The sequence below is a fragment of the Aquarana catesbeiana genome, linkage group LG07 (assembly GCF_042186555.1).
Source record: "Aquarana catesbeiana isolate 2022-GZ linkage group LG07, ASM4218655v1, whole genome shotgun sequence".
Lineage (NCBI taxonomy): Eukaryota > Metazoa > Chordata > Amphibia > Anura > Ranidae > Aquarana > Aquarana catesbeiana.
Genome location: NC_133330.1, coordinates 322,612,473 through 322,626,856, shown reverse-complemented (window position 1 = coordinate 322,626,856; position 14,384 = coordinate 322,612,473). Strand labels below are relative to the sequence as shown.

Sequence of the window (14,384 nt, the reverse complement as noted above, 5' to 3'; positions counted from 1 at the left end):
GCCGAAAAACGAACAAAGTGTCTATACGAACGATTTTTCGGCCGATTTTTCGTATAGTGTATGGCCAGCATTAGTCTGCAAAAGAACAATGTGCACAGCCAGCCTCAGACAGCTTTGCTGAAGCTTAATTGAACTTTCAGGTAAAATCAGCTAAATACATTGCAAGTGCATCAAAAACAAGAAAAGGTGTGCCACGTCTTACAGTTCATTTCTTTAGAAAACAGCTGCAGGTTTGCAAAGTTCAAAAACTGGTTTTCCTTAGAAAGTTACAGAAGAGAGCAGAAAGGCCTGCATCCTGCTGGCATGCTAAGGAGAAGGGCCTTTGCTTTCTTTGTGGAAGTAGTGGTCTCTCTGCAGAGATCCAACACTCCCTTTGTGGCATCAGACCTATAGCTCTGCAATCAGCAAAGCTCATACTTCTGGTTTATGGAGAGCTCTAACTTAACCTCTGTAGAGATACCGCTGGTTACAGGGTCCTTCCTTGCAGGATGCTGTCAGGGGACAGGCTTTTTATAAAGCCTTAATTCATGCTTTTTTTTCTAAGTTAAATACTTAGAAAAAAAAAAAAATAAACAAAAAAAAAAAACCAAAAAAACAAAAAAAAAAAACACATAAAGCTGCTTTAGGCTTCGTTCACATCGCCGCGTATGGAGCAAAAGCACGCAAATAGAATAGCGGGAAGCCCGTCACCCAAAAGAGGCTCCTTTATTTCATTTGGGCGACAGGCGTCCTGCGGTTCCGTTTGCGTGTTTTTACCCCGATTGTCGCCCGACGAAATCGCTGGGGGAAAAAAAAAAAAAAAAAAAAAAAAAAAAAAAAAAAAAAAAAAAGGGCATCCCATGATTTGCCACCATTGGGAATCACTGGCAGAATCACGGCGATTTCGCCCGCAATTCGGAACGTGGAGATGTGAACGGAGCCTAAAGCTTTTTGAAAACTTCCTATACACACACACACACACTTAAAAATTGGAGTTTGCCTCATGCTGTATCTTTCAAAACTGCAGGACTCTATTGGAAAGTGCAGCAAACCCGCACCAAACCTGCGGGTACACTGTGCTGCTCCCACGGTGTGGTCAAACCACATCACATCAGTTTGAAAGCAGACTAAAATGTAGGATTATCATATATACAAGGGAAATTATTGCAGATATTACAAGCAAATACCTCTTTGGCATACTTCATTTCAAATTTAAAACATATGAACACATAAAATGACAATATGTAAACAGCAAAGATGTCAGTTCAATATTTCATGTAGAATGAAACGTGAGTGAAAAAAAAAAAAAAAATCTCACAAAAAAAAAAAAAACAAAACAAAAAACAATACAGTGACAATATGTAAACAGAAATTCTGTCAATTCCAGGTTTCATTTAGAGGGGGAAAAAAAAAAAAAAAGGGAACTCACTCACCACTTGAGAACTCATTAAAGTTGGCTGCCCCATGGATCATTGACCCCCATAGGTCTAGGCAAATCATGAGGGGTCAGTGATAGGAGTATAGAAGCCATTGGATCAGCATGACAACCTTGTACTTCGCATATTGGGAGGTGCTCCTCAAAAAACAGCTTATGGATTTTGGTTTGAAAAGAATTTCCTCCAATTTATGTGGTATGTAAATTATGGCAGACAATAGCAGCCATCTCATTGGGGGGGGGGGGGGGGGGGGGGGACACACAACCTTCCTCTGCACTAATAATCATCATGTACACTCTTTTTATAAACTTTAGTGCAAAGGATGTTGAAGCAATTTCTTCAGCAATCAGATTGCACTGGGAAAGAACAGGAGGAAACACCCAATGTTCTTGTGGGTTTTTTACCAATGTGTGATAGGATACCTCCTTGTACATCTCAAATATGTAAAGTTTATGGCTTTTGACAAGTTTGACACAAGCTGCAGAGATCACTGAAATCTCATTAATACCGTCTGAACATTACATTTCTTTTCAAATAAGTGGCCCCAGATCGATTTTATAAATAGCGGGCACCCCTTTATACAAGTTTCTAACCCAGTTTCTGTGGTTTATACATAGCCCACTGCCTCCAGTCCCCTGCTCTATCCTATTGGCCGCTAAACATAATAGCCTGTCTAAATAGCCAATAGGAAAGAATGAAGGGGCAGCAAGAGATGGCCCACCATGAAAGCTGTGGTTGGCTCCAGATTCATTCTCAAAATCCTGGGTACTCCATTGTGTACACTCCTACCCCAGCTTCTGTGGTTTATACCTGACCCACCTCCTCCAGCCCCTTGCTCTTTCCTATTGGCCACCAAACACAATGGCATATCTATATGACTAATAGGAAGGTGTGGAGGGGCAGCAGGAGGTGGTCCGCCATGAAAGCTGTGGTTGATATATGCACAATAATGCCCAGGTTCGGAAGATAAAAAAGAGATTGTACAAGTTGGCAACTGACGGTGTCTATAGACTTGGGACCAACTTCCAGCAAGTATTTCCCCCCTTCCTCCGCAAGTTTGCTTTAAGTGACCCTTCATGTCTCTTGTAGCTTTGGCAATGGAGGACTAGGTAGGTGTCCCTCTACCAATACTTATGTCTGATAATACACTGGCTTATGACTTTTATGGATAGATTTTTATAGTCTTCAAAAAAAAAGCTAGCAATAGAATGACAGCCAGGAATATAGCATTTTTAGGAGGAGGATCTCCGTTAGGAGAACAGGCAAATTATGGTCTGAATAAAAAGTATGAAAGGTTCTCATACGGGTGTCTTCCCTGAAGGAGAGATATATATATCTATATTTTCATTCAATGATTTCCAAACAAAGAAGCAGTGGAGACTGTCCTACATGTGTGACTCTTCTAGTCAGTATCTTAAATTGCGGAACTTTGGTCTTTTCAGGACCAACATTGGCTGCTTAATGGTAGGCTTGTCTCCAAACAGTTTGGCTTCACTTTCGGTGGTTGGAAATCGGCTCTTGTATATTTCAGGATATTCTTTTTGGAACTGTGGGGAAACAAAATTTACATATAAAATAACTAAAGGATCTCATCTGCAGGATTCATTCATGGGCACTTTTTAAAAAATAAAAAAAAATTCAGTTGAAGGGTCTGTATTGCTTCAAAACAGAATCATAAAAAAAAAAAAAAAAAAAAAAAAAAAAAAAAAATATAATAATATCCCGCACATGCAAACATGCTGTACAGATAGCACTTTGGCAATGGTCTCATAACTGCAGCTTTGCTGCTGTATGTCACCTCTGGTCCCAAAGTCCAGCAAGCATGCTGGTACATGTATTTCCATAGCTTCAGCTTGCAAGGCTCTGCTCGTATCGGTTACCCCCCACAAGTGTTCATTACTGGTCATCTACCTGCTGTTGATTAAATTAGCTACATGCCCAACCCAGCCAGACCATCGCCATGGCCATGGCATTTAAGCTTGACTTATTCCCTCAGGCATCGCTTGGCTTGTGCAGCAAACTAGTGTTCCTAGCGCCAGGTCCCTCAGAAACCTTTTTATTTCCAAGACGATTGCTAGTGTTCCCCCATGTTTCCTAGTGTAGAAGATTCCTAGTGACCCCCCAGTTCTTTTCCAGGTCCTGGTCTCTAGTGCTACCCTGTACAAGGTCAACTGTAACCCTCACTTGTTACAGGCATGAAAGCTCTGTGTCCTAAAGGGATCGTTTCTTTTAATACAGTGGGGAAAATTATTTGATCCCCTGCGTATTTTGTAAGTTTGCCCACTTACAAAGTAATGAAGGGTCTATAAATTTTTATCGTAGGTGTATTTTAAATGATAGAGACAGAATATCAACCAAAAATCTAGAAAAAACACGTTATACAAATGTTATAAATTGAATTGCAGTTCAGCGAGTAAAATAAGTATTTTATCCCCTACCAACAATAATTCTGTCTCTCAGACTGACTACAGTAGGTGCTCATGTAATACACAGATTAGTCCGGTCAATGCAAGAAGGGGCTCCTAACCACAACTCGTTATGTGTATAAAAGACACCTGTCCACAGAATCTCTTTCTTCCATTCAAACCTCACCATGATGGGCAAGACCAAAGAGCTGTCAAAGGATGTCAGGGACAAGATTGTAGACCTACACAAAGCTGGAATGGGCTACAAGACCATCAGCAAGAAGCTTGATGAGAAGACTGTTGGAGTGATTATTCGCAAATGGAAGAAATACAAACTATCAATCACCCTCGAGTTCTGAAGCTCCATGCAAGATTTTGCATCATGGAGTAAGGATGATCATGAGAAGACGTGAGGGATCAGCCCAGAACTACATGGGGTGGAGCTTGTGAAGGATCTCAAGACAGTTGGGATCACAGTCACAAAACAAACCATTGGTAACAATACTCCACCACCATGGACTGATGAAATCCTGCAGCACCCACAAGGTCCCCCTCCTCAAGAAGGCACATGTACAGACCCATCTGAAGTTTGCCATAGAACATCTAATGGATTCAGAGAAGGATTGGGGGTGGGGAGTGCTGTGTTTAGATGGGACTTTTTTGCTCTTTGGCATCAACTCGACTCATCGTGTGTTTGGAGGAAGAAAAATGCCGACTATGACCCCAAGAACACCATCACTACAGTCAAGCATGGAGGTGGAAACATTATGCTTTGGGGCTGTTTCTCTGCTAAAAGATACAGGCCGACTTTCCTTTAAGAGGCCAAGGGATGGAGCCATGTATTGTAAAATCTTGGATGAAAACCTTCTTCCCTCAGCCAGAACATTGAAGATGGATCATGGATTGGTCTTTCAGCATGACAATGACCCAAAACATACCTCCAAGGCAACAAAGGAGTGGCTCAAGAAGCCCATTAAGGTCATAGAGTGGCCTAGCCAGTCTCCAGACCTTAATCCTATAGAAAATGTATCGAGGGAGCTGAATCTTCAAGTTGCCAAGCGACAGCAGAGAAACCTTAAGGATTTAGAAAAGATCTGTAAAAGGAGAGTGGACTAAAATCCCTCCTGAGATGTGTGCAAACCTGGTCTCCAACTACAAGAAATGTCTTACCTCTGTGCTTGCCAACAAGGGCTTCTCCACCAAGTACCAAGTCATGTTTTGCTTGGGGATCAAAATACTTATTTTACTCACTGAACTGCAACTCAATTTATAACATTTGTATCATGTGATTTTTTTCTGGATTTTTGGTTGATATTCTGTTTCCATTTAAAATACATTTATGATAAAAATTAGAGAGCAAAGTTTCTCAACTCCAGTCCTCAAGGCGCCACAACAGGTCAGGTTTTCCATTATTTTGCACAGGTGATTTGAGGCGTTTCACTCCTTTAGTAATTACCACAGCCGTTACATCTGAGGGAAATCCTGAAAACATGACCTGTTATGGCGTCTTGAGGACTGGAGTTGAGAAACCCTATTCTAGACTTCATTACTTTGTAAATGGGCAAACTTACAAAATCTGCAAGGGATCAAATCATTATTTTCCCCACTGTATATTTTGATGTACATCTTAATATACCATTTTTTTTAAAAAAGATGGACTTTTTAAGCCAGGTAAATATTAAAGTGGTTGTAAAGCTTTAATTTTTTTTTATTAAAACAAATATGCTATACTTGCCTGCTCTGTGCAATGGTTTTACACAAAGCAGCCCTGGATCCTCTTCTGGGATTCCCTGCTGGTGCTCCTGGCTCTTCCTCTTTGGCGAGTACCCACCATAGAAAGCCACTTGTGTGGGCTCGATCCCGAGCTGCCGTTTCTGAGGCTATAGATACAGACAGCATGGCGAGATACACCTGGCTGTATTCAGAGTGACTTCTAGTGCTGCACAATTCATTGTTAAAAAAAAATCGTGATCTCGATTAAACCCCCCTGACGATCTCTATTGCAGAGTTTGCCGATTCTTTCGTGGGAGAGACTTATCTGCTCACTCAGCTGTCAAAAGAAAACATCTGCCCAGTCTGGAGGTGGGTAGGGGCAGAGACAAGGGGTGACTCAGATGGGGGGGGGGGGGGGGAGGAGTTCCTGCACCTATTCTCCGAGAAAAAAAAAGCCCCATACATTTCTCTTGCTGGGAACGACCAGTGAACTTTAGTTGTGGTCATGTGTACTGCTCTATGCACAGGAGTGAGCAAGAGAAGGTGGCTGTGTCCCTACATACCATGGAGAAAGAACGTAGTCACCCTCCAACTCCTCACTTCCTGTGCAGATGACAGGGTGACACAAGGACAGGAAGTTATGAGTAATCTCTCCAACAGGAGCACAGTAAATAAATTTTTTTTTTATCTTCTTTCTTTCAGAAAAGTTGGAAAGTTTCTTTAATTTCCTGTGTTCTAGTGACCCGTTCTCATTCCTTGTGCTAGATTCACAAGGACAAGAAGGGAACAAGAAATCATCCTCTGTTAGAACAATGTTATAATTCTTTTAATGTCCCTTTCCCCCCACTCTATTAATTGTAGATTTATGCCTTGGCACACCCAACATTCACTTAGCCAGGTAGAGGAGGTCTGACCTGCTTTAGCTTCTTCTTCTTGTCCTTCACAGAGAGGTTTTTGTCTTTCACAATACTTTCCAGCAGATCCATTATAGCAACCTGTGACATCACCACTTTCTGCTCCTCAAATTCCTGGGTGCTGATCTGCTTACAGAAATAAAATCCGGGAGGTTGGCCCTTCATCTAAAAAAAAAAAAAAAAACGGAACACCATTATTCAAGGAAGGATCCATACAAAATGAACAGAAAGCAGACAGACAATCCGGGGCTTTGGGAGGATAGCCACAGAAATACTGCACACATCCTATACATAATTCTTCAATATTCAGAAAACGAATGAAATGCATCAACCTGTAACGACCAATCAGGAAATCAGATTTCGCTGCGGAATTTGTCAAATTGAAATATTTATCCATAAAACAAAGGTCGGTCCTTTTTGGGACTTTATATGAGGCGCAACCAGGGTGGAAAAAAAAAAAAGTTTTTTTTTTTTAATTTAAAATCTAAAGATAGTTTTATTTTTATTTAAGATACATTAATAATTTAGGAAAAGAAAGGAGGATGATGGTACCCATTTCCATGTAAAAAAAAGAGTAACCCAATCGAGGCACAACTTTAACATTAATAATTTAGTTTATTCAGCATGAAATGGAGATTAGTTATGTAGCATGAGGCTGTATATTCTGCAATATTTACATTTTTGGTAAACTCATTAATTAAATCCAAGCTCTGCAAGCTGAGATAACATGCACAGCATTAATGCATTCACACAATTTCACAGTAACCATGGGATAAAACAAAGTTCAGGAATATTCCTTTATCCCATTGTTTTTCAAATCTATGTACACTACAAACTGTATGATTGAATCGGTTCTGATATCGCTGTTTTACTAACCCGACAGCTTATTATTCTAAATAGGAAACCTTCATTTTGTTTGCAAATATTAAAGATTTTAACTATCAGCAAGAACAAGTCCTTACATTTAAAAAGAGCACCTGCCATTTCAGATCTATCATGGCAGCGCCTGTTAGAGGGCATCCACTCAGCTGCTGCTGCCACGCCCCTCACCTTGTTGTGTCACTGCCACATCACCAGCCATCCCATTAAAGTGAATGGGACGGTCGGTGAGTCAACAGCGGGTCAGGGGAGGAGTCAACAGCGGGTCAGGGGAGGAGTCAACAGCGGGTCAGGGGAGGAGTCAACAGCGGGTCAGGGGAGGAGTCAACAGCGGGTCAGGGGAGGAGTCAACAGCGGGTCAGGGGAGGAGCCGCTGCGGGACAGGGATGACAATTGCCCTTTAAAAATGATTTAAATCAAACCTTTTTACTAGGGAGTGAAATTGCAATTTAAATCAAATCCACCCTGGGTGCAACACAAACAGTGCGTTATATATTCTAAATTGGTGCTCTATTCCATAGATAATTTGATGTGCATCTACTCCTGATGAAGTGGACTGAGATTCACGAAATGCGTTGTGTTTTAGGATGCATTTTTCAAATTTGATCATGTATCGGTACTTGTAATATTGTATAGATTATATCATGTAATTTTTATGCACTGGCTTGATATATCATTTTAATATTTATTATTTTTTTAGTTTGGGAGATCTGTATTTACCAATAAATCTGTGTCTACTGTATGTGTACTATATGTTCAGGTTGCGCCTCATTTCAATTCCCAAAAAGGACGGACCTTTGTTTTTATGGATATGCATTCGCAGGGATGGAGGCGCACCACTGGGTGCATTTGACCACATCTTACCAAATTTCCTGCAAAGTTAAATATTGTTGCTGCCCGGTGTTCTATGGAGAAGTGCCCGGGATGAACTGCACACGCGCACTATAGCCGACGGAAGGGGCGTGTTCATGTCGGTGAGGGGCGGATTTGTACATGTTGGGGGCGGATTTTTAAATGATGGCCAGTGCTGCAAAGATGGGACAGATTTTGCAAAGATGGCCGGGTCTGCAAAACAAAATTTTTATTCTGCCATTTTTCCTGGACACTTGTGGGCCTCTCCGACATGAACACGCCTCGGCAGCGCGAGGCACAATCTGACAGAAAAATGTCTTCCGTCGGCTATTGTGCGCAGGCGTCTCAACAGCGGATTGTAAAATCAGCTGTTGTGCTGTTCCATACGGTGCATGCGCAGTACATCCCGGGCACTTCTCGATAGCGGGCACTATCCGACAGAACACCGGTTCTACACTCTGCACTTCATGGAGCTTTTGCACACTGGTGGCGGACAAATCTCACTGTTTGGCTAAAACAACTTGATGTATTTAAATGTAAATCCAAGTATAAAGTATATTCAAAACATTATCCACACAACGATGGCATTTCAATTATAGATGGATTCTGATAGGTACACCAGTAAAGAGATCTCCTTGACAATGTTCTTGGTTCTTTTCCTGCTCTATTGGGTAGCTTTACCCTCCACTTGTTGCCTTTTTTAACCACTTCAGCCCCAGAAGGATTTACCCCCTTAACGACCAGGCCATTTTTTGCGATACGGCAGTGCGTTACTTTAGCTGACAATTGCGCGGTCGTGCGACGCTGTACCCAAATAAAATTGATGCCTTTATTTGATCACCTCTTGTTTTTTATAGCGCAAAAAATAAAAATAAAAAAAACTATATATTTTTTTTTTTTTTTATATATTTATATATTTTTTCTGCTATAAATGATTAAAAAAAAAAAAAGCCAATTTCTTCTATTTAGGCCAATTTATATTCTGCTATATTTTTTTTACCAATCATATGTAGCAGAATATACGGTGATTTGTGCAGCTGAGCCAACCTGCTGCAGTATAACTGCAGCGGCTGGTTGGCAAGCGGTTAAAGTGATACTAAAAGGTTCGATTTTTATTTGTTTAAAAACAACAAACATATCATACTTACCTCCACTGTGCAGCTTGTTTTGCACAGAGTGGCGTTTTCTGGGATCCCCCGTGGCTCTCCTAGCTCCTCCCCCGTCTGATAATCCCCTGGAAGAAGCGTTCTCCCAGGGGATTGCCTTGCAGGCGCACTCCCGAGTCCTGCATTAGGCGTCCATAGCCGCCGATTGCAGGACTCGGCCACGCCCCCCGCATCATTGGATTTGATTGACAGCAGCTTGAGCCAATGGCTGCACTGCTATCAGTCTATCCAATGAAGAGCTGAGAAGTCCGGGCAACGATCGAGCGGGGGATTGAGCGCAGGACTTTTGAGGGCTCAGGTAAGTAAACCGGGGGGCCAGTAATCATCAGATGTTTTTTCACCTTAATGCATAGGATGCATTAAGGTGAAAAAAACATGAACCTTTACAACCCCTTTAAAGTATAATCATAAAGTGAAATTGTCGGTGGCAAAATAACTACTGAACAGGTTCTACCAGAGTGGTGGAACCCCCAGATCCAGGCTGCTCTAATATGATAGTTAAAACATGTGACGGACCCCCGTCCTCAACAGGACTATGTTCGCCATAAATGCTTCCTTTGTCCAGAACCAGCACTATCCAAGACCCCTTAGCTCACCCAGTCATTAGCCATAACTCAATGTAGGGTGAGAAACATCAAAACTCTTTATTAAAAACACATGTAACAGATATACAACTCAGGGACAATCCCCCCTCTCCCTTTGGTTCAGAGCGGAGTAAACTGTCCAATCAGCAATAAGGAACACAGCGGCATTGAAACATTTGAACAACAGAACGCCTTATCAGCAAGGAGGGCTGTTGAAGGGATTCCCCCCCCCCCCCCCCCCCCCCCCTCTGCCTTGCCCCGGGTTCACATGCCAGGAACACAAATACAAAAAATCCATCACATAATACACTTCTTCTAAGGCAGATAGACACAACAGAACAATGGGATACAGCCACAAACCAAACGATCCCAGCAAAGAGTCCAACAGCATGAGACAACACACAATATATACATATATTAGGGCTGGGAGATTTTCTAAAAAAAAAAAAAAAAAATATATATCATCTATGATTTTCTTAAAAAGAGCTCGATTCACTATTCGAAAAGATTTTTTTTTTTTTGGACACCGCGCCGGTCCTGAGGAGCTGCGGGCAGGAGTTTTTAGGCGAGGCCGCAGCTTCGGCCTAGTCCACGGCGTCCGGCCTCGCGGACTAGGCCGAAGCCACGGCCTCACCTTAAGACTCCTGCCCGCAGCTCCTCAGGACCGGAGCGGTGAAAAAAAAAAAAATAATAAATAAAATAATATCTAAAAAATTTGATTTGCTTAAATTTTGAACCGGTTTGACCTCTCAACTCGATTCAAGATTTAAATCGATTTTTTCCCCAGCTCTAACATATATACAACATTCCAGTGTAGCTGTACAGCAAGTCCGACTTACACAGATCACACTGGGGTTCATGGACACAGGGCAATTTACACATTAGGAGGGGCCAGGGGAGCTGGACACAGAGTTCTCCAAGGTAAGCCCCCAACCAAAGTGACTCCCGTCACATAACACTTTCTAGTGTTGACAGCTGTCCTCCCCACCACCTCTACTGGCCAATAAGACCCAAGTCATTGTGATGCACCATAAGGAACAACGAAGCGGTAGAGACAATCAGACATGGCCATGCTCTATGGGTTCCTTCAGGCCTATAAAAGGTAATTAACCACTTGCCTACCGGGCACTTTTACCCCCTTCCTGCCCAGGGCAATTTTCAGCGCTGGCACATTTTGAATGACAATTGCGCGTTCATGCAACACTGTACCAATATGACATTTTTTATCATTTTTTGGAGACAAATAGAGCTTTCTTTTGGTGGCATTTAATCACCACTGGGTTTTTTTTTGTATTATTTTTTGCTAAACGAAAAAAGGCCACAAATTTTGAAAAAAACAAAAAAAATAAATAAAACACAAACCCACACAACACTTGTTTTTTCTTTGTTTCCGTTCTAAAATTGCAAATAGTTAAATCTTTCTTCTTCACCGATGGGCACCGCTGAGGCTGCACTGATCATCAGTATAAATGTTCCCTGTCACAGGATCGCCGGTTATCTGCTTTCCTTAGACAGCGAAAGCAATGAGGAAAGGCAATGCTGATAACTGGCACTTGTTTACATGTGATGAGCTGTGATTGGACACAGCTGATCACATGGTAAAGGGCCGCTGTGATTGACTCTTTTGCCTCAATCTGTGGTCAGCTACGAGGGCATCATATGACAGCCTCCCAGAACTGGACGACCGCACTCTAGCCGTTATTCGGCTAGAGTGCGGTCAGCAAGTGGTTAAAAAAATAAATTAAAAAAAAATATCTATAGAGAGAGAGATAGATAGACACACAAAAAAATATAATTATATATATTGTGTTGTGTTGTGCTGTTGTTTTCTAAGTGTTTTATTACGATGTCGATCCAGTATTTTAAAGCCCATAATGAACTTTCATTTTAAATCCACTAAATCCATTCCAGGTGCATCAACACAGAAAGGTGTGCAAAGTCTTACAAGTGGCTTTCTTTAGAAAGCAACCAAAGCCTGAGTGCCAGCATAGCATGGTGCAGAGGGGAACCCTTGCTCTGCGTGGAAGCAGTGGTCTCACTGCAGAGGTCAGATATGCCCCCTGAAATCTGCAAAACTCATGCTCTCTGCTGATTGGAGAACTCCAGCTCTGACACGGCAGAAGCTTTGGGTGAGGGGCTGGGGGAGGGGAACTTGGACCTGCGCAGGGAGTGAAATGCAATGCAATCATTTAACAAACTGACAATTTATAAAGATAAATAATTGCAACTAAAACTTTTGCAGAGAATAAGGCCCCTTTCACACGGACGGACCGTCTATCCGTTTTTCTTCCATCCGTCGACGGACGACAATGCATTCCTATGGGCAAACGGATGACCATCCGTTACCATCAGTTAACCTCCGCTTCCGTTTTTATCCGTTTTTTTTAACGTACAAAGCTACGTCCAGATCCGTCAAAACGGATATTAACTGACGTTAACTGACAATGTCCGTCCACGTCCGATCAGTTAAGATCCGTTTTGTAGAAATAATTCAAAGTTCATACTTTAACAAATAAAAAAACAAAGTGAAAAAACCTTTATTTTAAAAGGGTTATGCAGAATAATAAAACTAAAACTGTTTTGAACATATCATGTGCTTTTGTGTCTTTTTATGCTATCAAACACAATGAAATACCCAAATTAATGAATTAATAAATTAAAATTTGCACTGCAATATATATATATATATATATATATATATATATATATATATATATATATATATATATATATATATATATATATATATATATATATATATATATATATATATATGTATGTACTGCCATGAAACTTCTCCTGATGGAGATAGAAAGTAGTCGGCAAATTGTTCACGCATGGCAGTGTAGGATGGGTGGAGTAAGGCTTTCTAGGTAATTTCCTTAAATGCAAAGAAACTGCTGTAAATGGATGAAAACGGATACAAAAACGGATGAAAAAACGGATGTAAACGTGTACATTAACGGATGAAAACGGATATTAACGGAACGGAAGACGGATGAAAACGGAGATTAACGGAACGGATGACGGATGAAGATGGATGAAGCAACGGATAAGAACTGATACGTTTTTAACGTGGCTAAACTGATGGTGCCCGTGTGAAAGGGGCCTAAAGGATTAGACAAATAAGACAGATGAAAAACTCCCATTTGGCACTAATCCATCACGACCAAAGATGACCCCACATCTGCTATAAATATGAAGAAGGTTAGGTGAAACTTGCAAAGGGTCCAAATTGCTAAGGGGACGACATACTGAAGACCTTTACACCCAGGAAAAAAGTGACACTTTCAACCATCTATTCCTAGGACACTTACTCGAGGTCTCTGGAGGTAGTGTATATGTTCCTGCACAGCAGTCTGCAGATAGCAGGGTACTTGCAGGACCTCTTGGTGATGGTCCATGAGGAAGGAGACCAGTCTGGTAGCAAGTAATTCATCCAGATCCACCTCCTCAGAACAGCACAGTACACATCGGGAGAAAGTCTGGATCATCTGGAAGGACAGGACACCACAGAATTATATAAAAAAAAAAAAAAAAAAAAAAAAAAGGATCAAAGGACAAAGCTCTACACATTTTAAATTCTAATACACTATACAGCCAAAAATTATGCAACACTCCAAATTGAGTTCTACATTCTCTTGAATGCTATAGCATTTAGGATTACTTTAATTCCATTAATATCAACCAATAAAAAACATGAACGAAAAACAAACAACACACACACCCCAGCATGGTTTCAACTAGGGTAGGGTACCTCCAGAGGTTGCTAGGAGTTCCTCGAGCAATGGGCAATTTCTGCCTCTCAGATAAGTTTCCACTTACACCATTGATCTTTTTAGTTATCTGTAAGGGGGTAATTCTTCCCAAATGATCTCAAATGTAAGGAACAATTCTTCCCACTGACCATCACACTAATGTATCATGTTATGGATATAGTCATTTTTAGCAGGGGTTCCCTAAGACCAGAAAGTTATTTCAAAGGGTTCCTCTGTGTTGAAAAGGTTGAGAAAGGCTTGTCTACAAACCCCAATCCCACCGTTGATACCATGGTTGATACACATAGTCCAAATTTGCTCCAAGAGTGGGGAAGGAAACAAAAAGAAAAAAAATGTAACCACACCCCACACTTCCTGACCCCTGCAATTGGCTATTTCACATTTTCAAAGCTCTATGAAGAAGCCTTTCTGTACGTGGAGATTAAACCTTTTTCATCAAATGCAAACAGTGCAATGACCTCAATGGCCAACTCCAGGTTTCCTGTCACAGAATACATAACAATCAGTGTAGCACTGGACAAAAAAAATGTGACTAGTGACTAAAAAATAGTGCACAATCTCTGATATTACCCAGATATAATGCCAAATAAACTATTACTAAGATATAGTGCCAAATAAGCAATATAAACACACATAAAATATTCATCTAAGGCTTATATCAATATATGGTGCACAGT

General features: G+C 41.1%; 1 protein-coding gene across 1 annotated transcript in view; it reads right to left on the bottom strand.

Moving 5' to 3' along the window:
* Positions 1-1,667: 1,667 nt before the first annotated feature.
* Positions 1,668-14,384, bottom strand: part of DEPDC1 (DEP domain containing 1) — a 49,813-nt gene continuing 37,096 nt past the window's right edge. Inside the window, exons 9-11 of the mRNA XM_073593762.1 lie at positions 13,246-13,422; positions 6,448-6,612; positions 1,668-2,962 (exon numbers count right to left, since the gene is read on the bottom strand). Of these exons, the coding sequence (XP_073449863.1) occupies positions 2,822-2,962; positions 6,448-6,612; positions 13,246-13,422 (483 nt within the window). The 3' untranslated portion in view covers positions 1,668-2,821. The remainder of the gene's footprint in view (positions 2,963-6,447; positions 6,613-13,245; positions 13,423-14,384) is intronic.